Raw genomic sequence first — 23,348 nt, forward strand, 5'->3', positions numbered from 1 at the left:
CGCGGTCGCGTGCCATGGTAACACTGCCTCCAACTCAAGCAGTAGATCACAGTGTGAGATGTTCGTTGAGGATAATGCAGGCAGAGTCAAAAGGAGAAACTAAGCAATTGGCCAACGTCATTTCTGTCACAGTTCCGCTGGTCCCCTCACCCATCGGATCTGCAGTCACGTTTGCAAAACGTCAGTTCCCTTTGGGCCGAGGGTAGCTGGAACAACGGTCTAGCTGAGCATTCCGCGAATAGGCCGCTACAGCTTCCTGCCAGCTTCCTCGGGTGCTGCTGTCGGTCCAATGGTGCGCTCAGCCGGCTCATCCCGAGTTTTATGACTGGAACGTGAAAGCTGGGGGTTGCAAGCTAGCTAACCTTGAATATGAAGCTATACTTAAGACTAAGTTTCCCTGGTCAAGCTCGTGAAACTGGTTACTAAGTTCCGAGGCTGCTTCGTTGACATCGTCGCTTATCATTCATCAAAGAAATCTCCCCTCTTTGCTTCTGCTCTTTGTACATACACGACGCATCGAGAAGACATCTTACGCTCTTGTTGCTTACTTTCGATTTTACACGTCATCTTTTTATCTCTGAACATTCTTCACAATGTCGAATATTGATGCCGAGGAAGCACAATTCCAGAAGGAAGTTGAGGAGGTCAAGCAGTGGTGGACCGATTCAAGATGGAGATACACGAGGAGAACGTTCACTGCCGAGCAGATTGTTGCCAAGAGGGGCAATCTGAATATTACATACCCCAGCAACAGCCAATCAAAGAAGCTATGGAACATTGTAGAGGGACGTTTCAAGGTATGAAGCCTTCTTCGAATCTTGAAAGACTCTGACAACGGCTCAGAATAACGATGTGAGCTATACGTACGGCTGCCTTGACCCCGTTATGGTCACACAGATGGCGAAGTACTTGGATACAGTATACGTCTCTGGCTGGCAATGTTCGTCAACAGCTTCTTCAACCGACGAGCCTGGCCCAGATCTAGCAGATTACCCCTACGTAAGGCAACATTCTTCACCCTAGGGAATACGAGGCTGACTTTCACGAGACTACCGTACCAAACAAAGTCGGACACCTTTTCATGGCACAGCTCTTCCACGACCGAAAGCAGCGTGAAGAACGCGTAACCACACCGAAAGCTGAGCGCGCGAAGCTTGCCAACACCGATTTCCTACGACCGATTATCGCCGATGCAGACACTGGACATGGAGGTCTCACGGCTATCATGAAGCTCACAAAGCTGTTCATCGAGAAGGGCGCTGCCGGTATTCATATCGAAGACCAGGCACCGGGGACGAAGAAATGCGGACATATGGCCGGAAAGGTGTTGGTTCCAATCAGCGAGCACATCAATCGTTTGGTCGCTATTCGAGCCCAGGCAGATATCATGGGCACAGATCTCCTAGCTGTTGCCCGTACTGACTCTGAAGCTGCAACCCTCATCACATCTAGTGTTGATCCGCGCGATCACCACTACATTCTGGGTTGCACTAACCCTGCGCTTCAACCGCTTAGCGAGCTCATGTACACCGCGGAGCAAGCTGGCAAAAATGGCAACGAACTTCAGGCAATTGAAGATGCCTGGACAAAGGAGGCCAACTTGAAACTTTACCACGAGGCTGTGATCGACACCATCAATGCTGGCGTACATGTCAACAAGCAAAATCTCATTAACGAATTTCTGGAGAAGAGCAAGGGCAAGAGTAACGCAGAGGCACGTGCTATTGCGTCAGGCTTGACCGGTGTGGATGTCTACTTCAACTGGGAAGCTGCAAGAACCCGTGAAGGATACTACAGGTATCAAGGTGGCTGCCAATGCGCAGTCAACCGTGCCATCGCGTATGCGCCGTACTGCGACATGATATGGATGGAGTCGAAACTTCCAGACTATGCCCAGGCCAAGGAGTTTGCTGATGGGGTTCACGCTGTGTGGCCTGAGCAAAAGTAAGACATTACTCCCTACGCTTTCACTCCGCAGCTAACATTTGACAGACTGGCCTATAACCTCTCACCCTCATTCAACTGGAAAGCCGCCATGCCTCGGGAGGAACAAGAGACTTACATCCAACGTCTCGCTAAGCTCGGTTACTGCTGGCAATTCATCACCCTCGCCGGACTGCACCAAAGCGCTCTTATGGCCGACACCTTCTCCAAGGCGTATGCCAAGCAGGGCATGCGTGCTTATGGCGAAATTATCCAAGAGCCGGAAGCGGAGAACAAAGTCGATGTGCTTACACATCAAAAGTGGAGTGGAGCTAATTATGTAGATAACATGCTGAAGATGGTCTCTGGCGGTGTTAGCTCGACAGCGGCTATGGGTAAGGGTGTTACGGAGGATCAGTTCAAATGAAATAAAATCTAGGTATCGTAGGTACGCAGACATGAAATATGGTTCTAACGCATCGCAATGCAACCTTACTTTCATATTTCATAATGTAGCTGCACTTGGTGCTCAAACTCGCTTTCACCGCGCATAGTGACTGCACGATCTCGGATCTCAAATCTCTATTCACTACTGCAACGATGATCCTGCCAAAGGATCAACAGTCAGATCTTTCCTACGAAACTATCTTAGCCATAAGTCACAAACCTCAATCCGATATCAGAACACCATGTCACAACCGCGCAGCAAATTCTCGCAACAAATCAAGGACCAGAAGGAGCTTGAGATCATTGAACTCGACGAGTCTGCCTTCGTGGATGCCAAGGGCTTCGAAGAAACAATGGGTAGACCCATTTTTACTCGCGCGTTGATCGAACAAGCGGCTAACGATGTCGAGCAAGCTCGTGAAGGAGTCAGCCGGACTGCAAACCAGTTATCCGATGCATCGCTCGTACTTGGTGCCGGGGCAAGAGTAGGCCAGATTTCTCTGCCAGTCAGTTATATGTACTGGGTGAATACATTCACTCTGGCTGAGGGAGGTAACACGGTCGCACCGCACCGTCCGTACTATATTGGTAGTAACAACGAGAAAACTATATTTAGTGCGACTCCGACGTTCAAGCCTAATGATCCAGATCATCCGCTTCGAAAGCACGTGGCTAGCATGCCAGATCCACCCGAGCTAAAGCTGATCGAAGGCTACGAAGCAGCTCTACTAGCGAGTCCGTTCTGGGCCGGCGTACGACAGCGTCTAGACAACCTGCAAGTCAGGATTGAAAACATCGTATGTATGGCTCTGGGTACTCCTTTCCGATACGATGACATGGGCAACTATGCAGAAACAGTAAGCGATCGCCGCTGCACACAGCACCTCCTTGCGTGCGCGATCTCAAAGTACCTCTCCCAGCGCTACTATGCCTCTTCAGCACCATCGCCCTCGTCGCAGACCCCCATTCCAATCGTCGCTCACGACCCCTCGTACAACTTCAATGCGTTGAGCATCCTCTCCCGCCTTTCCCCACCTATAACCATCGTCTCAGACCCACACCAATACCTCTCTATCACCCCATCTACGCTAATCATCGCAATCGGTATTCCCGTTTTCGTGCCTATCTATGAGATTGCAGCAGACATATGCTTCCCTAGCGGACCGGCGGCTCTCCTATGCTATGAGATTTGGGAGCATCCGTGGCACAAGCAGGGGAAGACGATGGGCCTCGATCAATGGACGCCGCGCGTGGGCAAAATGTTGGAGTTGTACGCTGCAGAGTGGCTTGGTAGCGAGGCTGTCGATGCTGATCCGGAAGTTGCTGGTGAAAATGCAATCCACGCGTGGGCGCAGAATTTGTTTTGGTATGCACGGAAGGAATAGCCTGGAATGATTGACTGTTGTTGGGGTTAGCCCTTGCGAGGCGCCCATTGATGATATGCAACCGGGTTGAATAGTGAAAGCACTGATGTGTCTTGGAACCTCATCTTAGAAGAGAATCGGGGTCCGTTTTTGGCAAGTAGCTCGCTGCATTTCGGTGGCAGGTGTATTTTAACAGACAATGTAACAGAAAAGTTGAGCTACATTGTTTCGAAGGTCATTGGCCGTGTGGTGAATCATTTTGGCCGGTTGTTCATTTCACCCATTACGATCATGACTCATCTACCAAATATAGGTCCTGTCAATCTAGGGTCTCTTCAGGTATTTCGCTAAGGGATTAGCCCCTTTGCGTTGACCAAAATACAAACGTCCCGCAGCTCCAGTTCCAACGTTCGCCGATATCGAGTTTTTTTCCTTGAGAATAAGCTAACCGGAAGAGGTATTCAGTCCGATCTGGGCTGAATTGAGGTTCGATAGGGAGACATGAGTTCTAATTTTATTTGTGTCATGTAATTATTGTACCCTCGAAAGTTCACCCGGTAAGAAATTCGCTGCGCCTTGGCCTAAAACTCTTTCGACTGTGCCACATTTTATGTAAGCAACGCGTCGGCGCAGGCTCCGACTGAGAACGATCCAGATGACGATTTACGATGGGTTATGCGTAACCAAGCATCTTATGTATTTGCTGCTTGGTTGTATGACATAAGCATGGCAGCTGTTGGATATGCATTTAGGCGTGATCGGTGAGCCTGGTCTAGACAGATGATGGATTGCCAATGCCATTTTAATCGATGACTGTGTTCCTAGCGGTGGAATTTGGACTGATGGAGGGTCCCAAAATCGATCACTGGCCGATTCAACTAAAGGCTCTACCATCCCCAAAGATTGGGTCGAAAATGTAGATTGCGCTGGTGTTGACCTCCATATATGCTTAGCAGAGCTTTAGAAGCCTTCTTGAATCCTAGATCCGATATCTGACGTGGAGATGTGTATTTGAGTCAAATGGAGACGACCCAAAAGTAGAATGAACCAATTCTAGGTCGGCGTATTGACGAAGAAAGGGACACTCCGGAAACATTGCAACGAACGGGGCCACTACTCTATTCAAGAAGCTCTGCCGGGATTTGGAATTCTTTTGTAATCCGAGTCATGTTGTTGACGAGGTCGTTCACGTCAATCGTTTGTGAACTGCTCCCATTTGGGCTAGTAAAGCCGGGGCCAAGTGAGGTCGGATCCTCCATTTTCGGTGGGTTGGTATCAAGCTGGATGGTGACCTGGATATAGTCGTTAGTAAGTAGGCTTGGGTGAAGTAAGCGCACCAGAGAAAGCAATGCTGACGCTATACCTCACTGTCCAGGCAGGTATAGTCCAAACCTACCGGCCCGTCGTTGATCAGAGCAACATCCATATTGGCTGCAAATAGCCCGTCCTTGACCTTGTCGGTTTCATACAACTCTCCCACTTCCTTGAAGAAAGCTTGATAGAGCGTCTTAGCCTTGACGCCGCTTGCTGAGAGATGGAAGTCTGGCCGGTTTCCCTTCTTCATTGATGCGAGTAATGTGAACTGAGAGACTGCGTTGTTCAGTGTTCATTTCATTCTAGGCTCTGATGAGGACATACCGCAAAGAATTTCGCCTTCAACATCTTGCACGCCGCACTTCCACTTTCGAGTGTCAATGGGTCGCTCATAAACGGGTGAAGAGATAAGCACTCACGCGACCTGGCGGTTCTTTGGTATCGTCATCCCATAGCTTTGCCTTCAGTATCTTGCTGGCCATCGACGTGACATCTTTTTCAGTGTCATCTTTGGAGATTGCGGCCAGCACCAGTAGGCCCTTGCCAATGGACGATATGAGCTGTCCGTCGACAGTGACCGAGGCGGACTTGACCCGCTGCAGTACCGCTATGTGTTGTCAATACTGATGTTTGGGTACTAATGCTCGTATAGCGGGATGGTACGTACTCCTCATTGTGGCGGGGTGGCTGGACGGGTTGATGCGGAGATGAGGGAAGGAGGCAAGTGAGTAGCCAACAATATGCTTTTATCGTGGAGAGCTGCAGGACACGGCTAGGGAAGAGCGACAAGGGTAGCCATCTTTGCTTTGTGCTGTGGTTGTCTGAGCATCAACGAGACGAATCTCGAGTTTGAAGAAGAAACGCGCTTACGAAACGTTGACGCGTGCGTGGGGCAGGCGTGAAAAAGAACGGCTACTCCTGATCCGGCGCTAGCGCACCAATGATGCGCAGCCTTGGCCGTGATCGCGCTAGGCTTTGCGATACGCATTCGACCTCCGTGTTCGTCAACCCGACGACAAACAGTCCCCCGCCCATTTGCGACCGAGCATACGCACTCGCGCGAGCCGACCGTCGAGCCGTCTCCCTCACCCCGAACGACTCGACTAGCACACTAGCCCACACCAACCACACGCAAGCCCTCACGACGAGGCTACTCCCACACAATGGCAGCTCGCAAGCTCCAGCAGGAGATCGACAAATGCTTCAAGAAGGTCGCCGAGGGCGTCGCGACCTTCGAGAGTATATATGAGAAGATCATGCAGACGGGCAACCCTTCACAGAAAGAGAAGCTGGAAGACCAGCTGAAGAAGGAAATTAAAAAGCTGCAACGGTCGCGAGACCAGATCAAGACATGGGCGGCCATGGGCGAGATCAAGGACAAGAAGCCTTTACTGGACCATAGGAAGCTCATCGAGACCGTAGGGTAATCGTCGTCCCCTCAAGTGATAGTGTACTGATGCTTGGCAGCAAATGGAACGGTTCAAGGCGGTCGAGAAGGAGATGAAAACGAAGGCATACTCCAAAGAAGGCCTGCAATTAGCCTCAAAAATCGACCCAAAAGACAAGGAAAAGATGGAGATGGTTGATTTCCTGGTGCAAATGAACGAAGAGCTAGAGCGACAAATAGAGACAATTGAGGCCGAAGTCGAGGCAATGCAGGTTAACATGAAGAAGGGAAAGAAGGCAGACAATGCAAAAGCTGAGCGGGTAGCAGAGCTCGAAGAGGCAACTGAGCGACACAAGTGGCATCAAGGGAAACTAGACCTACTACAACGAGCGCTAGAAAATGGCAACGTGGAGACGGACCAGGTCAAGGAGATCGAGGAAAGCATCAGATATTATGTCGACAGCAATCAAGACGCTGACTTCATGGACGACGACACAATATACGACGAATTCAATCTACAAGAAGAGGAGGCTATCTTTGGCTTGGGCAACGAATTAGAAGGCGTATCATCGCAGGATGCACAGTCAATAGCAGACGACACGCCGGAGACAGAAGGGAGACCATCGGCGCCAAAAGCAAAGTCTACAGAAGCAGTACAGTCCAGTACAAGACGGCCATCCACGCAAATGAAATCGCCTTTACCAGCATTAGCGACATTACATACGCCGTTACCTGGTGTCTCAAATGCTACAGCAAGCTCCATGAAACCTGCTCCATTACCAACGCGAACGCCAGGGGAACCATTGAAGTATGCCTCGGCGGCGGCGGCAGCAGCAGCAAGCGATAAGAACGGAGTAGGCATTGCACCGCTACCGCCACCACCGGGAGCTGCCACAACACAGTCTGGACTGGCTCCAACTGGTGTACGGACAAGTGCAACCGCGTCACCGGCGACTTCACACCCGCAGCCGGCGTCACGTGCGCAGCCACCAGGCGAGTCTATACAGCAAGCACCGACCTCGAAATCGCCTGCCCCATCAGCAAGTATACCGGCTACACCTGCTTTGGAAAATGAGACTCTTTCGCGTGCTGCTTCGTCTGACGATGCCACAAAGGCTAGCAGAAGAACGCCGGCTCCCGAGCGTGTAGAGGAAGAGGAATCACAAGCTGCTACGCCGCCTTTGACAAATGGTGAATCACATGCTGAGGACGAAGACGAGGAGTCGGTCTACCACCTACCTTCGAGTTTACAGGACCTGCTAGATTCATTCGAGGCGACCAAGAATGACATAAATGCGTCGGTATCAAAACCTCCGGATGAACGTATGCTTGCAACATCCATGGCTACTGCACCGGATTCTGCGGACACCGAGGCACCGCGTCATTACCGCCCACAAAACCCCTACCCGTTCACGCCTTCACACTACCCGCAGGAACCGTTGCCTATTTTCGACGATCCTCGCCTGTACTCCCGGATCGAGACTGATGCCCTCTTTTATGCGTTCTATTACCGCCAAGGTACATATCAGCAATATCTTGCGGCGAAAGCACTGAAGTCGCAGAGTTGGAGATTTCACAAACAGTATCAAACATGGTTCCAACGCCACGAGGAGCCAAAAGCGATCACCGAAGACTACGAGCAGGGAACGTACAGGTTCTTTGACTACGAAAGCACATGGTAAGCACTCGATTTCGTTGCCGGCCTCTCCGCGTAGGGGAGGCCTGCTACTCTATTCCCGCACGTCATACAGTTGATCTGACAATTTCTAGGATGAATCGACGGAAAGCGGATTTTCGGTTCGCTTACAAGTTCCTGGAAGACGAACTATGAGCGTCATAACGTCCTCTCTTGCTGAAGGCCCTTCTCGGCTGTGATAGTTACATTCTGTATCAAGTATTAGGTAGTCCTGGAATGGTCCCTTCATGGGCAGATTTTGTGCTCTTCGAAACCAAAGCGCCCCCCCCCCCCCTCTGGAACGAGTTTACTCCCTGACTAATACGCACTGGGAACGACTCCATATAGCATGCGCATAGCAGGTTACGGTGAGACAAGCGTGCAAGGATGACATATTGAGGCTCATCAATCTAGTGCATAGTCCCGCCATCTCATCAGTTGAACAGTCAAATTGCACCTGTCCACGCGCCGGGCGTATTCTTACATAAGGTGGCTGAAGGCCGTGCTTTCGCTCCATTGATCGGGCGACGGATTAGCTCCTTCCGCCCCCAGTCGTGTGCCCGAGCTAGTACTAGCGAGAGACTTCGTTCCAAGGTTCCGTAACGTCTACTGTACCTAGGTAGCGTCGTTGCGCCCAACCGACTCGTCCTTGACGCCCCGATCGACCCGACCGACCTCAGTCAAGCGTCGTCTCCAGCAGGCGGTTACAGCATCAATCATCCCGCGACAGCTACACCTCGCTTGTGGGGAACACATGGCCAAGACTATTATTTCCGCGGGCAGAAATGCAGATAGAATACAAATGCGCACATCGGGCGTTTGATGACAGGTAATCCCACTATCAGGCTAACCACAAGGGTCTCTGCTCTTTGTTGCTGGGGTTTTGACCGTACACTCAGGCCTCTGGGCACCCCTCGTGGAAAAAACATGGGCACTAAAAGGTTCTCCCTATCCGATCGTAGGGTACAAGATGCGTTTCGTATGCAGCAAACCTCCGCTACTCAACTCTTAATTTGCATCGCACGTTGCGCAACTAGGTAGCGGAGAGACTCCGGGGAAAGTGTAGGCAACTACGAGCCAGACAGACCAAGTTACAGGGTGGTCCGCGGTCGTCCCGCGTCCTAGTCATCGGTACAACAGCGGCCCACTTAGTCTTGAAAGCGCCACTACTGTCAGGGACGCAGAGACGGACGGTGTAGTATTACGGCTTTACTGCCTTACGAACTGCTCTAACGAATGAAATGCATCTAAATAAGGTTCTATCCGGCTAGTCGTATAAAGACGGGAGGAATGGTGCACGGATCGACAGATCTAACAACGTCCCATTCACAGGTCCCTCTCTTTCCGGCAACCCATGGTCACCGCCTCGTTCTCACAACATCTCTATGCCAAATTGGACGGTGGCCCAAACTCTGCCGCACGCCACTTTGCTCTCATTCTCCCACTTTCGCCCGGATGTCAAACGTCAGCTTTAAACCGATAATCCAACTGTAGAGGACCAAATCGCCGATAAGGCTGTAGCAACGCCATTACTCGCCAACTCAACTCTTAGTCATCAAGCTTCTTTCTTGACCTCTGGCGTAATAGACGAACACCGCCCTCCAGTATTACGCTAGAGACACGCGCCCAGCCCCAGGAAAATTGAATCCGTGTGCCATATCGCCCATTTGCTGAACATCATGCTGGCACAAAACGAATCCTATGGCTCCTTCGGGCATACCAATGCCTGTTCTTTGTAAGTTCACAGCTTCCATCATGCTAAGAATGGGGTCGCAGTGAGCGGCCAACTGCAGTCGAGGTCTCTTATATTATTATAAGGATAGACAGCACGCCTTGAGAGAGAGACTCTAAACAGAAATAGCGCGTCCAATACTGACTTAGTAGCACTCTTGAACACCTTCAGCTCCCGCGCAGAAGACTAGCTACAACTCGAAGAACCATAAAGTCCCACAAGCTTCGCACAGTTCCACCTGCAACACCCGCCTACCGCCCGTTTCTAGCATCAGGCACTACCCGCGCGAAGAAAGCCATACGCCCAAAACACGAAGCCTTTTCGCGCGACATGTCTGGTCACAGTGTAAGATCTCGACGATGGTCTCCTCTTCATGTCAATCTACTTACACGCTAGCACAGTACTCGTCTTCTGACCCAGACAACTACTCATACGCTCCGGCCTACCCATCAACGGTACCTCAGTACACGCAAACACAGATTAATCAATACTTCGCACAATACCAATGTTACCCACCGCAGCCGTACCATGTTATCGCAGACTACTATACTCAGCCCGTCACTGTTGCTCATACCAGCTATCAGCCGGCAGTAGCGGAACTTCCATATGACACTGCGCATTGGCAAGGACAGGCGGATAACCTTGAATTGCCCACCTCTCAAGGACCTACAAGGTGAGTAACCTTCTTCTTATAACCCACTCTATAAATCAGCAAGGAACTAACGCATACAACAGGAGTAATAGTAGCACAAGGTGATTCTACCAACACAAGCTTCCCACGTACAAGTTGTTTACACAGCGTCTTCAAAAGCCACGCCAATACACAGACTAACCATCCTATAGAACATGGACATGCGACATTCCCTCGTGCACCTCCGCCGCAAACTTCACCCGCCTCGCCGACCTCCAGCGCCATCAGTCGACCGTCCATGGCGTGGGCACTCCAGAGTACCCCTGTACTGTACCCCATTGCAACCGTGTAGGCAACAAGGGTTTCACACGACGAGACCACCTCATCGAACACTTGCGCAATTTTCATCACATCGACATTCCGAAGAGGCGTCCCGGTGAGAGATCTGCATTCCCATTCGGGTTTCCCGAAGGATTCCAGAATCAGTGAGTAAGACATGGGCAAGAAAATGAGGAGGGTTGATGTGGATGCAGGGGTCATAGTGGGAGTAGCAGTGGAGCAAGCAGGTCTGATCACAAGGGCAGAGTGATCAAGCCACTGAGAAGAGGAGCGAGGATTGGTGGAATCAGCCGGATAAGCAATAGGTCACAGGAGTTACGTACACATATGATGCAACGAGAGCAGCAAGAGCAACAAGAGCATGAGAGGCCGGAGGGAAGATGACCTGGAAGTGAAGGTGGAGCCGGTGACCTAGACCTTTCGGGCATATAGCTCGCAGATGCATTACTCTCGTTCGGAGATCATCCAACGGCTCCAGCCCAACGACATGTGCATAGCGGAGATCTTGACCCTGGGACCTTGTCTGACTAGGTTTATTTTCTCTTTCTGTCGTTTCTGCATTGGCATAGCATTTCTTTCGTTTGATATTCTGCATAGCGTTAGGGTAGATTGAGGCGCGTGGAGTATGCCCTGGTAGTGGCTATCATTCACTTTTTCCTTACCGCATTATTATTCAACTAGAACACACAGGTACATTAGAGCAACAAACCTGCATACACTTCTCCACAATATTCCCGGTCTTAGTGTAATTGATGCACAGACATGACTCGCAGATGATGCCAAGTTGCCGCGCTTATCTCGAATCAGTTGCCGCATTAGGGGAAGAACACCATCCACGACTGCGTCTATTTTGGAGATTGTCTCCAGGCTTGTATTCCGGCCGGTGGAGGCTCACTTCTTGTTCGATCTCAAAGACAAGATGGGGGCTCAAGTGCGCGCATTCCAGCAATAGTCGGCCGATATAAGGCGTGCCGGCGAGCCTCGACCGTTATTCTATATTTACGGGTCGGGATGGGAGGGAAAACGACACACGTGCACTTCAGTGTGTACGTACAAGCGTAATGTAAACCCCTACCTGGTTGCGCTATATCCCCCGGCCCGATTCTTTTCCAAGACCTCGACCGTCCGATCCAATGAGCTGATGTTTACGCTTCAAATAGATCCACAAAGCATCGGGCGTGTTCCCCACGCTACCATGAGCATGTTCAGGCGTGCTGGTGCCGCAATCCTGTCTTGGATCACTAGAGGTGTAAACCCGGCCCTGAATTTGCAACTCATGGTTACGCCAAGACAAGGCTGAGAATCCTATAAGGCTGGGCGAGTGGGTTAGGGTATATATAGATCACTTGTTTTTGGCTTGGCGGTGAAACGTAGTCTGATTCCCCACATCGTACAATCTTATCATGGGGGTCATATCATCATGGCTTTGTTGGATTCTGTAATGCATTTCCCCGGCTGTTGCCGATAGTGTCCAAGAGAACTAGATGGATGGTACGACTAATAAGTGGAGAGCTAGGGAGCTGAAAGTAGCCCCCATGCACTTGTCCCAACGCGGACTAATTTTGTGTTGGAACGTTGAAAGTTATATTGTGGAGTCAGCGCTTCGGATCCGAAGTTTAGCACGCTGCAGGTAATGTTGGACTTGCCTTGCGATCGTGGACTGGTGTAGAGACGCGACCCTACAATTAGTTGGTTGGAGTGGAGAAGCAATCCTACCTCTATCTAGGTAGTTCAGAGTACCTCCCTAAGTAGAGCAGCAACGCTGATTCGAGTAGAGAAGCGGCCAACCACAGCCATCGTCATCCAGCTTATATTTTTCCGTGTCAATCCTTGCCAAGCCCCGGTCCACGAGTGAAGGGGAAGAAGTTCAATATACTGTTCAACCCTCACATACAAGCTAGCCGATTTTCGCCATCATGTGCGCATCCAGTTCACAAATATATTTGAAGTTTCAATGACGTCTGTTGGTCTCGGTTAGCGCATATTGGGCAGCCACAGCCACAAAGCCGGGAGGGGGAAGACTCGTTTGTTGGTTCACACCACCTAGGCATCTCTACCTGACCGACGCCGACGATTCCTTCGTTGCACACAATACGTCCTCCGCTATTTCCTCCACCACAAACCCTAACGCTGTTGCCTGTGGCTCTGACTCATGTCTTTCAAACTTCACATAGCTACCTTTTCGACTGAGTATACCGACGCGTTACCTTTGCAATAACTGCATCTTTTTTAAAAACCCCGGTTCCCCGCAATTCACCAGACCGTGTAGGCCCGCCAGCTCATAACAGCCCCAGCCCTGCAGAAGCGCAGCCGGCCTAGTATAAAGGAACCCCTATTCTAGCACCTGCATATCCCAAGCCTACCCTTCACGATGCGCGACCTCCGCAGACAGGCCCTTGAGAGCCACAAGACAGTGTCGCGCAAAGCCCGCTCACGCGTCGTATCTACTGCCTCGTCCGCAGCCAACTCGCCCGCGCAGTCGCGCGCTGCTAGTCGCAACCCCAGTCGGCAGGTCTCAGACGATGACGAGGGCGATCTTAGCGACGGCACAGCCTGGAGGTGAGTTCTGACCTTTCTCACCACCACTGTCATCTTGCCCATGACGTCATCATCGTCTGACCCGAGTTGCGCGCTGACGTATCGCTCACCACCAGCACAAACTCCATCGACGAGATTCTCAACGGCGAAGATGTCGACGTTCCCGAAGACGCGTGGAAGGCGGAGCTCAATGTCCGCATTGAGCAGATCACCAACCTCAAGCGCAGCAGCACCGAAGGGCGCGCCGATAGTCTAATCGCCTACGCGCGTATACTCATGGCGCGATATGCAAAGGATGTAGTCGAGGGACATGTGCACGAGCTGGTGCCGTCGATGCTTAGGAGCATCAGACAGGAGACGACTGAGCGTGAGGCCGTAGCAGCCCTCAAAGGTACGCTGCCCATGCTAAAACAGTTGCGCCTAAGCTAATCTCTCGTAGCCCTCACCGTCACCGTAGTGACCCTCGACTCCGACATCATATACGACGATGTTGCCGACCAGCTCAGGCGATCGATAGAATCATCCGAGTCTGTCGAGATACAGGTCAATGCGATTCACGCTCTCGGTGTGGCTGCCTTCTTCGGCGGAGCGGGCGAGGACGACATCCTAGACATCATGACTCTATTCCTCGCCATCATCGAGACAGATGGCGCTTCCGTCAATGCGCAAGATGAAGGCAATGTGGTCGTTGCCGCACTTGAAGAGTGGGGTCTCCTCGCGACGGAAATTGAGGATTTGGAGAATGAGACCGAGGCGGCCATCGAAGCCTTTGTGGAACAACTGGAAAGTGCCGATGCTAGTGTGCAGATAGCTGCGGGCGAGAACATAGCTCTGCTGTACGAGAAATCCTTCACCATCCAAGAAGAGGATGAACAGGTTGCGGACGATCAGGATCCCGACGATCCAGAGCATACAAAGGACGGGCCAAAGATGGTCAATCGATATCAGGTCTACCGAAGACAAGACAAACTTTTGCATACCCTCGAAGAGCTCGCCAACGTCTCAACACGCCGGATTTCGAAGAAAGATCGCAAGACACTCCACTCGTCATTTGCAGATATACGCAACTCGGTGGAAAAGCCGACACGTGGACCTAGCTACTCAACGGCAATCGATCAAGAATCCGGGAAAGCATACGGAGCGGGCAGAATGAAGGTCAGGATCAACCGTAATCTTGAAGTGCGAATCGACAAGTGGTGGAAGTTACAGAGGCTGAATGCGCTACGGAGAACACTACAAGGCGGCTTCACATATCACTACGATCAAAATGAGCTTGTGTCTACAGCTCTACCATTCTCCATGGCTAGCAAACGGTAAAATGGGCGGCAGATTCCTTTATGAGACATGACAAGAGGTTTGGGTTATGAACGGAGTTTTCAGAAAAGTGGTTATTGTGGTGGCAAGCGTGGATACCTGGTCTAGCATGGCGTTTGCAAATTACCTATTGCTTTTGGTCGTTAGTAGATCATCACCTGCATTTTTTGATACATGGCAATTGCATCTGGATGACCCTTCAAAGCTCGAGAAATTTGCTATTTGTGGTGTTTGTTACGAATAAATGTGGGACACTGCGGAATTTGGGCACGGCGCAGCCCCGCGTTGCCCCTCACCTCACACACAAGACATGGGTGCCTGTAATGTTTACGCTTGATGTAGTTGGTCTTCTTGAAGTAAAAGCTTGCGAGGCTTGTAGACGTAACTGACCGGTTTCTTACCTTGTTCTTAAAACGACTGGTCCCTCGCAACCATCTGCAGAGTAGGCTTGGCGCGGCAGAAAGCTGTGCCCGTGTAGCCTTGTAGAAAGTTCTGGCAGCTTAAGGTGCCTGGATCTTTTCTTTAGCCTCACCCCACATTAAAGCTATAGCCTTCAGCTTGTGACCCTCTACGAGACCTCTCTTGCACTTTCGCCTTTCTAAACTATACCTCGTTTCCTTTCCAATACTGACAGCACCTTCGATTACGCGACCATGGCCGACTCTAGTAAGCAGACCCATGCTCCCAAAGCTTGCCCTGAGCTTTGCGAGCTATGTTGAAAGGCATCAGCAGCATGTTAACAAGCTTTAGAGCGACCTCATGTCTTCTTCGACATCTCCGTTGGCGGTAAAAACGTCGGACGCGTCGTCTTCGAATTGGTACGCCCACACCTACCCAAACACACCCGCCCACGTCGAGTGCTCCCCACATGAGAACATCAGAACCCCATTGCTAACCCACGACCCAGTACAGCGACATTGTTCCCAAAACTGCCGAAAACTTCCGCGCCCTATGTACCGGCGAGAAAGGCACGGGCTCAGCCGGCAAGCCGCTCCACTACAAGGGCTCCTCGTTCCACCGCGTCATCAAGGGCTTCATGATACAGGGCGGTGACTTTACACAGGGCAACGGGACTGGTGGAGAGAGCATATATGGCGAGAAGTTTGAGGATGAGAACTTCGAGAAGATCCATAGCAAGCCATTTCTGTTAAGTATGGCCAATGCTGGGCCAGGTGAGTTGTTTGGAAAGAAATCCGAGGACGCGAAGGGGATGAATACTGGAGTTTTTTGGTTGTTATGGGAAATATCACATTAGTGTATTTGTGTAGAGCTAACGGCAAGACCAGGTACCAACGGCTCCCAATTCTTCGTCACGACCGTACCTACGCCACACTTGGACAAGAAGCACGTTGTCTTCGGCGAGGTCATCAATGGCAAGAGCATTATCAGAGAGATTGAGAACCTCAAGACTCAGAGTGGTGACAAGCCATTGCACGATGCTACTATCGTCGACTGTGGCGAGCTCACAGGCGAGGATTACGACAAAGCTGTACAGAAGGTCACAGACGCCACCGGCGACCCATACGAGGACTACCCCGAAGACCAGAAGTCTGCCGAAGAAGAGTGGGAAGGCGCTCAGATCCTAAAGATCGCAACTGAGCTCAAGGACATGGGTAACGCAGCTTTCAAGAAGGGTGATCTGAACCTTGGCCTCCAGAAGTACCAAAAGGCTATTCGCTACCTACACGAGTACCCCGCGCCGCTAGACAACGACCCCAAGGATCTCTGGCCACAACTCAGCGCCCTCAAGATCTCCGTGTACTCTAACAGTGCCCTTCTGCAGAACAAGACCAACCAGCACGCCGAAGCTGCCGAGAGTGCGACAAAAGCTCTTGAGATCGAGGGCATTACGAACAAGGACAAGGCGAAAGCGTACTTCAGGCGCGGCCAGGCAAAGATTGGGAAGAGGAATGAGGAGGATGCCCTAGCGGATCTCAATGAGGCCGCCAAGTATGCACCGGGTGACGCGGCGATTACGAGGGAGCTGGAAGGTGTGAAGAAGAGGGTGCAGGCGAGGAAGGAGAAAGAGAAGAAGGCGTTCAAGAACGCTTTCAACTTTGACTAAGCCTTGAAAGGATGGTGCAGCGGGTGATATCAAGGAGCATGTGTGGAACTGGACGATGTGGGGTGAGATAAGAGAACGAAATCCGTAGTTGGAGTAGGAGGCAACGGCGGAGGATTCTCATCTTCATCAGATACAACATTAAGAAACCAATAAAAACAGTTCATATATGATACGGTCACTGCACCTGCAGGTTTATATTCAAGGGCAGTTTTTGGTTTTCTTCTCGATGTGTCTGGTGGGAAAAGCAAAGGATAAGAGACATTATTAGAATTATCCAGCTGTCTCACCTGATATATATATCAAGGTTCATGTGTCTGCATTGACATTAGTGTCTGCATTGACATTAGTGTCTGCATTGAGATTAATCCATCACAACTATTCTCTCGCATTTTCCACGTAGACATTATGAGTAGCAATCCGCTTTATCTTCTCTCCTGCTGATCCGTGAAAACTCAACACTCACTGACCAAACACAGAATGTCAAGAAGAATTGAATCCACCCAGCGTCTACTCTACTCCTCAGTCCTCTTCACTCGTTTAAGCGGCGCCGGTTTCCTCGCCGCGTCGCTAGCATACGTTTCCCTTATTGCGTTTTCTTCCTTCACGAACCTAACCACATGATCTGGCACCTTCTTCACTCTATTGTAGGGCCCGGGTACAGGCTCGCCTAGCTTCTCATACACCGGAATAACGCCAGTCCACACAGAATCTAGCACCTATTGCACGAAAAAAAGCATAAGTTAGTATTTTAACGTCCATCCACCATGAACAAAAAAGGGGTTGAATTTCACATACATCATCCCTCTTTAGATCCTTCCTCTCATCCTCCGGCACCCCCTCTCTCACCTTCCCGCTCGCCCCAGTAATACGCATCTTCAAAATCCGCGTACTCTGCATTTCCGCCCCGTCAGGCGGAACCCGCGTATTCTCATAGCGCTCCGGCACGACAGAATTCGTAATCAGCCGCATGGCCCAGATCTTCTCGTCGACGTCTTCGACAATCGACGCGAAGCCATGCATCACGGCGCTGCGGTAGTTGTAGTTGTGGCTATTGGGCGTGAGCGAGAGGACGAAGCCGTCGACTTTTGTTGCGGCAACGCAGAGGGGCAGGCCGGGTTCGCCGCGTGAGATGGCGGCCGAGGCGAGGTTCATCAGGCGCGAGGAGACGTAGCCGTGTAGATAGCAGTTCCATGTTGAGTCGTTGGGGTAGAGGCCTATCTGGCCGATCATGGGGAGCACGATTGGTGCTGGGATGCTGGGGTCTGGGACGAAGGAGACGTGGAGGACGGGCGTGGTGTTTACTATGCCGTGGATAGTGTCGACGTCGTAAGTAGCTTGGTGTTTGTAGCGGTTAACTTTGTTCTCTCCTGTTTGTGGATATGTCGATTGTTCAGCCATGCTTGTTATGGGCGTGGATATGAATTTGAATTCTCTCCACGGGGCCCCGCAGTCCCTCTTCTTATGTGCTCCATCTAAACTTCCAACTCTATTGCTAGCTTATCATATATCCCTGGTAGTGGCTAGTCTTGTGGAAAGATAGGCGTGTGGGAACGTGATGCACAGTTGTGGGGTTGCTGGCCTAATGGGGAAAGTACATGCGGCCATGGCGTACACTGACAATCATGTCGCTGTGACTGGCCGACGGACTACCAACACCGACCCTTCTTTCCCAGTGTCTGAACTTGGGAGCCTTGAAGTGATCCAGCGTGCTTCTGTTGCAAGTACTGTTCATACAATCTGAAGTCCTGGAAAGCTTCAGACTTGCTTCAATTGGAAAGACTCTCACATGACATGGTCAGGCCTGACTGATAAGAGAAGAGAGGGCCAGATGCCTTCCCAGAGACTTTTTATCCGTAGAATCGAACCTCTATATTGGGAAAGTTCCGGTGTGCGTCCAGATATGAGTTCCCTGTTTACTATAAGAAACTAATTTACACAACGCCTATTACAAGTCTATTAAAAAGAAACATTCAAAAATGGTTATTGTGGCGCGCCCATCGCCTGTAGTTTAGCGAGTTCCCAGTAGACACCCTTCTTCGCTACCAGATCCTCATGGGTTCCCTTCTCTACAATCTTGCCTTGATCGAATACATAGATACAATCAGCGTGTTGAATCGTGCTAAGGCGATGCGCAATAGCAATGGTGGTGCGGCCTTTAGAGGCAGAGTCTAAGGCGGCTTGCACGACGCGCTCAGATGTGGAGTCGAGTGCCGAGGTGGCCTCGTCGAGAAGCAGGACTTTGGGATCGCGCAGAAGCGCTCGGGCGATGGCTATACGTTGCCGCTGGCCACCTGATAGAAGGGAGCCCTTTGCACCAACGAGGGTATTGAGACCATCTGGTAGTGAGGTTATGAATTCGAAGATGTTGGCGTCACGGCACGCCTGCACCACCGCTTCGTCGCCCAAGTCTTCCTTATCCGCGAGAATGTTCTCCCTTATCGTACCAGTATACAAAGTTGTCTCCTGACTGACGATCGCTAGTTGTGAACGGTAACTTTGCAGATTGTAGTCTTTGAGGTCGACATCGTCGACCAGCACGGCGCCCGCTGTGGGATCGTAGAAGCGCTCGAAAAGCTGCATAACGGTTGACTTGCCACTACCGCTGGCGCCAACAAGAGCTATGAACTGCCCAGGCTCAACGGATAGACTGATTCCTCGTAGGACGGGGTGGTCCGGTCGTCCAGGATATGTGAAGCGGATACCTTGCAGCTCGATCTTGCCACTAAGGTTATCGATTTTTCTACCCTCTGGTGACCAATGGTCTATTTTTGGAACACGGTTCAAGAAAGACTTGAGGAGCTTAGCAGCATCGCGCGCTTCGCCCATATCTGGTGCGAAAGAAAAGATTGCGCCAGCGGACTGGGCACCGTTGATGATGGCAGAGTAGATGATGAAGAACTGCAGGACGTTGTACTCCTGTTTCAACAGCAAATTACCACCGTACCAGAATACCAACGCGAATATGAACATCGATAGACCTTGTGAGGTGGCAAACAGAACAGCCGACACATTGGTGAACTTGAGATTACCTTTGGCTTGTTTGCCAAGCTTCGAATGGTATTCGTTAAGTAGATGGTTTTCAAGCGAGAGTGAGGCTACGGTCCGGATTGACGAGGCTGCCTCACACGCAAAAGATGCAGCATCGGAGGTTTCCTTGGTGCGCTTCTCCATACGGATGAGCGCGTAGAAACGGAAGTATCCGCAGATAACTACCAGAGGAATGGTTGAAGAGCAGACAAGAGCAAGCTTCCAGCCAAAAGAGCAGCCCACGATGATAGAGACGATTATCGCAGAAGCGGAGCTGATAATCGTACCGAGAGTCGAGCCGCTGAGACCGGCAAGACGGTTTGCTTCGGAAGATAGGAAGTTGGCGAGAGCACCTGATGTGACAGTTTCGCCGTCGAAGAACTCCATATCCTGGCGAAGCATGGCTCCAAACGCCCGTGTTCGGACGTTGCCAACCAGCCGGGCGGATCCTCTGGACAGCGTCAAGCCCTGAGCAAAGTAAAAAGACCATATGAGGGCGCCGAGCATGACGAGCATCCCGGCCCAGAAGTTAGCTCCATATCCACCAAGCGATGTAGCCGGAGAAAGCAACGAGTTGATTGAGTTGCCCAAGAAGATCGCCTGGATGGCTGGATTCGTCCCCGCTAGGAAGCTGAAGACCAGTCCGATGGCCATTGTCGAGTGCTCGCTGGTGTTCATTTCCCAACTGAACTTGATTAGCTCCCAGGTGCTGTAGTCGTCATTTTCATTCTTCTTCTTCATCGTAAGAACAGATGGAGCAGAGGTTGCGGTTCGAACTAACGCAAGTTTCTCAGCATCCAATTCAACACTTTCCTTCTCAAGGTCGCTCGTTACAGACATTCTGTTATCGACAGGCTTGATTTTTGAAGTGAGCTCTTGCGCCTGGACGAGACTCGCGTAAACGCCCTTGGAGTTGATCAACTCATCATGCGTGCCTTGCTCTACAATCTCACCCATTGCCATGACGACGATGTTGTCGGCCTTCTTGATAGTAGAGAGACGATGAGCGATAACGATCGTTGTTCTTCCCTGCGATGCGCGGTCAAGGGCTTCCTGTACAGCACTTTCGGATTTAGTGTCTAAAGCTGCTGTGGCTTCATCTAAGAGAAGAATCTTTGGGTCTGAGACGATAGCGCGGGCAATAGCAATACGCTGTTTTTGCCCACCAGAGAGAAGATTGCCTCGCTCGCCGACGTTGGTTTGGTACTTATTGGGCAACTGGTTGATGAAGTCGTGGGCATTGGCAATTTTCGCTGCCTTTTCTATGAGCTCCGTTTTCTTCTCGTCTGAAGCGTGTGCGTGTTCAGTGTTGACCAAGCCATGCGCAATGCTCTCGTAAATGGTGATGCTAAATAAGATCGGCTCTTGGCTGACGATGGCCATGTGCTGCCTCAGCCATCGAAGGTTCAATGTGGTAATATCCTTGCCATCCAAGAATATCCCACCTTCCATAGGAAGATAGAAGCGCTCCAAGAGACCAACGATGGTGGACTTGCCACTCCCAGATGCTCCTACGAGCGCAATCATCTTGCCTGAAGGAACCTCTAGGTTAAAGTTCTTCAATACTGTCGTATCGGGCCGAGACGGGTAGATGTGCCTGATGTTCTTGAACTCGATGTTGCCAACGAAGCTCTCGGGTATCTCGCCATCGTTGGTTTCTGGATCGATTGGTGATTTGCGCTCGATGGTGTTGAAGACCTTTGTCGCTGCGGCAGTTGCTCCGCCGAAGGCTTGTATGTGCGGCATGTTTTGACCGATCGACATTCCTGCCATGGTGAGAGCCATGACAACAGTCAAAATATTCGCAACGCCGATTTCCCCTTTGTGCAGGAACCGATTTCCTTGCCAGAAAGCTAGCGCGAGCTGTAAGTTCAGGACGCCCATCATGCCAGCAATCATCATCGAGAGCCAAAACTTCGCTGTATAGTCAAGCTTTGATGCACGGTCGACGAAAGTTTTGTACTTTTGTTCGAGGCGCTTCTGGGTTCCGAATGCGGCAACATTGCGAGCTGAAGAGAGGACTTCCTCGGCTAAGGAAGCTGCTGTTGCGTACTCGTCGATTGACAGCGTCTGTGCTTTCTTCATGAACGCACCACACACGCCCATCATGAGCACGAGCGCAAACACGCCGGAAAGGATGATCAAAGAAAGCTTCCATGACCGAATGAACCCAATGATAAGGGCCGAAACGAACATCGACACTCCAGTAATGAAGAGACCGATTTTCTGGCCAATCCCATCTTGGACTAGGTTCATATCCGAGCTGATTCGAGTGGTGATTTCCCCAGATCCTAGGAAGTCGAAGAAGGCGATGTTTTGTCTGAAGATGGCCTTGAGATAAAGCTCTCGCACCTGGCGTGTAATCCGCTCGCCGGTATACGAGAAGCCTACGATGCTGATGAACGAAGTTACAAAGGATCCAATACCTAGGCCAGCGTCAGTCAATGAGGCGGCTGTATCGGACGGGATATATACCCAGGTACACAAAATACAGCGTAAATTTGTTAATCTGCTGTTTGAAATGCTCTGCAGCGACTGCACTGACTGAAAAGCTGGTGAAGGACCCAGCGAAGTTACCGTATACAAGCTATATCCGGTTAGCGCAAGATCTATGTGTGTTTCGAGCTAGTTAGAGAGGCAGTCTCTGAACGACTGCGGCTCTTGACAGGAAGTCGCAAGACATTGATGACATGACGCACTCCAAGCTGTCTCCAGCACTGATTGATTGCGATATACGACATGTGAAAGAAACTGAGACACTTACAGTCATAAGGGGCATCACAGCACCCGCCGCAATTGATGCTATAGTGGCCAAAACCATGACCATCTTTTCAACACTTAGCTTCGCCCGTCTCCAGAGGTTTAACGTCGTTTACCTTGTCTTTCCGGCTCGCATATCGAAACAATGAAAAGTACCCAACTGTGAGAGTCGGCGCCGTCAGCTGTCTTTCGATGATCTCCTTCTCTTGCTCGGTGAGGCCAGCCAGAGGTGGCTTGACCTCCTCCTCGGACGGCAGCCCATGTTTCTCGTCGATCGCCACGCCGGACGAGGTTGCTGAGGGCTTGTTCTCCATGGTCAGCAACGCTGCATGCCGTGTCGTCGTGACGAGAGACAGAATACCCCCCGACGCCTCGAGATTGGAGCCCGCGCCACCGAGCGAAGGAGCTGGTCTGGATGTACAGGGGCCTCGTCGATATTCGCTAACCCGATGGTAGTTAGCGTATTGCCTCAAGCTTTTCGGTCGGCAGGGATCTTGCCGAAAGCGAATGACTTGCCTAAAGTGGATGGCACGTGCAGTTTCGCATGCGACACTACGTGCTCCCTTTGTCAATTCTTACCGTCGAGGGCTTCGCGATTCCAGCTTTTTAGAGATACAAGAAGTGAATACTGTAGTCGTCGCACAGGAAACTTTAACAAAGGCGAGAGAGCGAATAGAACGTGAAAGTGGGGAAAGAAGTTGGTGTATAACAACGAATGCTAGACGTGTAAAACAGGGGCAAGCGAAGGGGAAATTTGCACCCTTTTTCAGAGTGGATCAGTTCATCGAAGAGCGACAGACGACAACGAAATTGAGTTCAAATATCAACATCG

The 23,348-nt window shown here is 51.0% G+C and overlaps 9 protein-coding genes across 9 annotated transcripts; 6 read left to right on the plus strand and 3 right to left on the minus strand.

The window, feature by feature from the left end:
- Positions 1-433: 433 nt before the first annotated feature.
- K460DRAFT_304587 (isocitrate lyase and phosphorylmutase) lies at positions 434-2,414 on the plus strand. The gene is made up of 4 exons (XM_040929982.1): positions 434-797; positions 844-999; positions 1,049-1,944; positions 1,993-2,414. Exons 1-4 carry the CDS (start codon positions 594-596, stop codon positions 2,348-2,350), a joined length of 1,614 nt encoding a protein of 537 aa, XP_040791510.1. The 5' UTR covers positions 434-593; the 3' UTR covers positions 2,351-2,414.
- A 198-nt stretch (positions 2,415-2,612) lies between these two features.
- On the plus strand, positions 2,613-3,755 carry K460DRAFT_375720 (uncharacterized protein; the record flags this gene model as incomplete). The annotated part of the gene is made up of 1 exon (XM_040934798.1): positions 2,613-3,755. One exon carries the CDS (start codon positions 2,613-2,615, stop codon positions 3,753-3,755), a length of 1,143 nt encoding a protein of 380 aa, XP_040791511.1.
- Positions 3,756-4,852: 1,097 nt separating this feature from the next.
- On the minus strand, positions 4,853-5,722 carry K460DRAFT_404207 (uncharacterized protein; the record flags this gene model as incomplete). Its single annotated transcript, XM_040936703.1, has 5 exons — positions 4,853-5,026; positions 5,131-5,324; positions 5,373-5,415; positions 5,468-5,655; positions 5,716-5,722. 5 exons carry the CDS (start codon positions 5,720-5,722, stop codon positions 4,853-4,855), a joined length of 606 nt encoding a protein of 201 aa, XP_040791512.1.
- A 321-nt stretch (positions 5,723-6,043) lies between these two features.
- On the plus strand, positions 6,044-8,385 carry K460DRAFT_384917 (uncharacterized protein). The gene is made up of 3 exons (XM_040935517.1): positions 6,044-6,466; positions 6,516-8,113; positions 8,206-8,385. The coding sequence occupies exons 1-3, from the start codon at positions 6,212-6,214 to the stop codon at positions 8,264-8,266; spliced, it is 1,914 nt and encodes a 637-aa protein (XP_040791513.1). The 5' UTR covers positions 6,044-6,211; the 3' UTR covers positions 8,267-8,385.
- A 1,312-nt stretch (positions 8,386-9,697) lies between these two features.
- Positions 9,698-11,004, plus strand: K460DRAFT_83129 (uncharacterized protein). Its single transcript, XM_040938729.1, has 5 exons — positions 9,698-9,845; positions 9,995-10,187; positions 10,244-10,515; positions 10,578-10,595; positions 10,686-11,004. Exons 1-5 carry the CDS (start codon positions 9,790-9,792, stop codon positions 10,960-10,962), a joined length of 816 nt encoding a protein of 271 aa, XP_040791514.1. The 5' UTR covers positions 9,698-9,789; the 3' UTR covers positions 10,963-11,004.
- Positions 11,005-13,183: 2,179 nt separating this feature from the next.
- K460DRAFT_277019 (IFRD domain-containing protein) lies at positions 13,184-14,667 on the plus strand (the record flags this gene model as incomplete). Its single annotated transcript, XM_040928159.1, has 3 exons — positions 13,184-13,371; positions 13,467-13,741; positions 13,790-14,667. 3 exons carry the CDS (start codon positions 13,184-13,186, stop codon positions 14,665-14,667), a joined length of 1,341 nt encoding a protein of 446 aa, XP_040791515.1.
- Positions 14,668-15,185: 518 nt separating this feature from the next.
- Positions 15,186-17,067, plus strand: K460DRAFT_83198 (uncharacterized protein). Its single transcript, XM_040938730.1, has 4 exons — positions 15,186-15,330; positions 15,415-15,482; positions 15,572-15,836; positions 15,951-17,067. Exons 1-4 carry the CDS (start codon positions 15,318-15,320, stop codon positions 16,727-16,729), a joined length of 1,125 nt encoding a protein of 374 aa, XP_040791516.1. The 5' UTR covers positions 15,186-15,317; the 3' UTR covers positions 16,730-17,067.
- Positions 17,068-17,241: 174 nt separating this feature from the next.
- K460DRAFT_330432 (flavin-nucleotide-binding protein) lies at positions 17,242-18,470 on the minus strand (the record flags this gene model as incomplete). Its single annotated transcript, XM_040930776.1, has 2 exons — positions 17,525-18,470; positions 17,242-17,445 (listed from the first exon to the last, which is right to left on the minus strand). Exons 1-2 carry the CDS (start codon positions 18,125-18,127, stop codon positions 17,242-17,244), a joined length of 807 nt encoding a protein of 268 aa, XP_040791517.1. The 5' UTR covers positions 18,128-18,470.
- Positions 18,471-18,709: 239 nt separating this feature from the next.
- K460DRAFT_353877 (leptomycin B resistance protein pmd1) lies at positions 18,710-22,830 on the minus strand (the record flags this gene model as incomplete). The annotated part of the gene is made up of 4 exons (XM_040931747.1): positions 18,710-22,182; positions 22,232-22,343; positions 22,521-22,583; positions 22,633-22,830. The coding sequence occupies 4 exons, from the start codon at positions 22,828-22,830 to the stop codon at positions 18,710-18,712; spliced, it is 3,846 nt and encodes a 1,281-aa protein (XP_040791518.1).
- Positions 22,831-23,348: the final 518 nt, after the last annotated feature.

This window comes from Cucurbitaria berberidis (genome assembly GCF_010015615.1).
Source record: "Cucurbitaria berberidis CBS 394.84 unplaced genomic scaffold K460scaffold_2, whole genome shotgun sequence".
Lineage (NCBI taxonomy): Eukaryota > Fungi > Ascomycota > Dothideomycetes > Pleosporales > Cucurbitariaceae > Cucurbitaria > Cucurbitaria berberidis.

What these genes read in the sequence shown, in the direction of transcription:
- K460DRAFT_304587 (XM_040929982.1), top strand. Translation starts at nt 594, where the DNA reads ATGTCGAATATTGATGCCGAGGAAGCACAATTCCAGAAGGAAGTTGAG. An exon ending in TTGTAGAGGGACGTTTCAAG is followed by an intron (nt 798 to 843) that starts GTATGAAGCCTT and finishes ACAACGGCTCAG; the next exon opens with AATAACGATGTGAGCTATAC. An exon ending in ATCTAGCAGATTACCCCTAC is followed by an intron (nt 1,000 to 1,048) that starts GTAAGGCAACAT and finishes GACTTTCACGAG; the next exon opens with ACTACCGTACCAAACAAAGT.
- K460DRAFT_384917 (XM_040935517.1), top strand. Translation starts at nt 6,212, where the DNA reads ATGGCAGCTCGCAAGCTCCAGCAGGAGATCGACAAATGCTTCAAGAAG. An exon ending in ATAGGAAGCTCATCGAGACC is followed by an intron (nt 6,467 to 6,515) that starts GTAGGGTAATCG and finishes GATGCTTGGCAG; the next exon opens with CAAATGGAACGGTTCAAGGC. An exon ending in TTTGACTACGAAAGCACATG is followed by an intron (nt 8,114 to 8,205) that starts GTAAGCACTCGA and finishes GACAATTTCTAG; the next exon opens with GATGAATCGACGGAAAGCGG.
- K460DRAFT_83129 (XM_040938729.1), top strand. Translation starts at nt 9,790, where the DNA reads ATGCTGGCACAAAACGAATCCTATGGCTCCTTCGGGCATACCAATGCC. An exon ending in CATACCAATGCCTGTTCTTT is followed by an intron (nt 9,846 to 9,994) that starts GTAAGTTCACAG and finishes CTGACTTAGTAG; the next exon opens with CACTCTTGAACACCTTCAGC. An exon ending in GCGACATGTCTGGTCACAGT is followed by an intron (nt 10,188 to 10,243) that starts GTAAGATCTCGA and finishes ACGCTAGCACAG; the next exon opens with TACTCGTCTTCTGACCCAGA.
- K460DRAFT_83198 (XM_040938730.1), top strand. An exon ending in GACGCGTCGTCTTCGAATTG is followed by an intron (nt 15,483 to 15,571) that starts GTACGCCCACAC and finishes CCCACGACCCAG; the next exon opens with TACAGCGACATTGTTCCCAA. An exon ending in TATGGCCAATGCTGGGCCAG is followed by an intron (nt 15,837 to 15,950) that starts GTGAGTTGTTTG and finishes CGGCAAGACCAG; the next exon opens with GTACCAACGGCTCCCAATTC.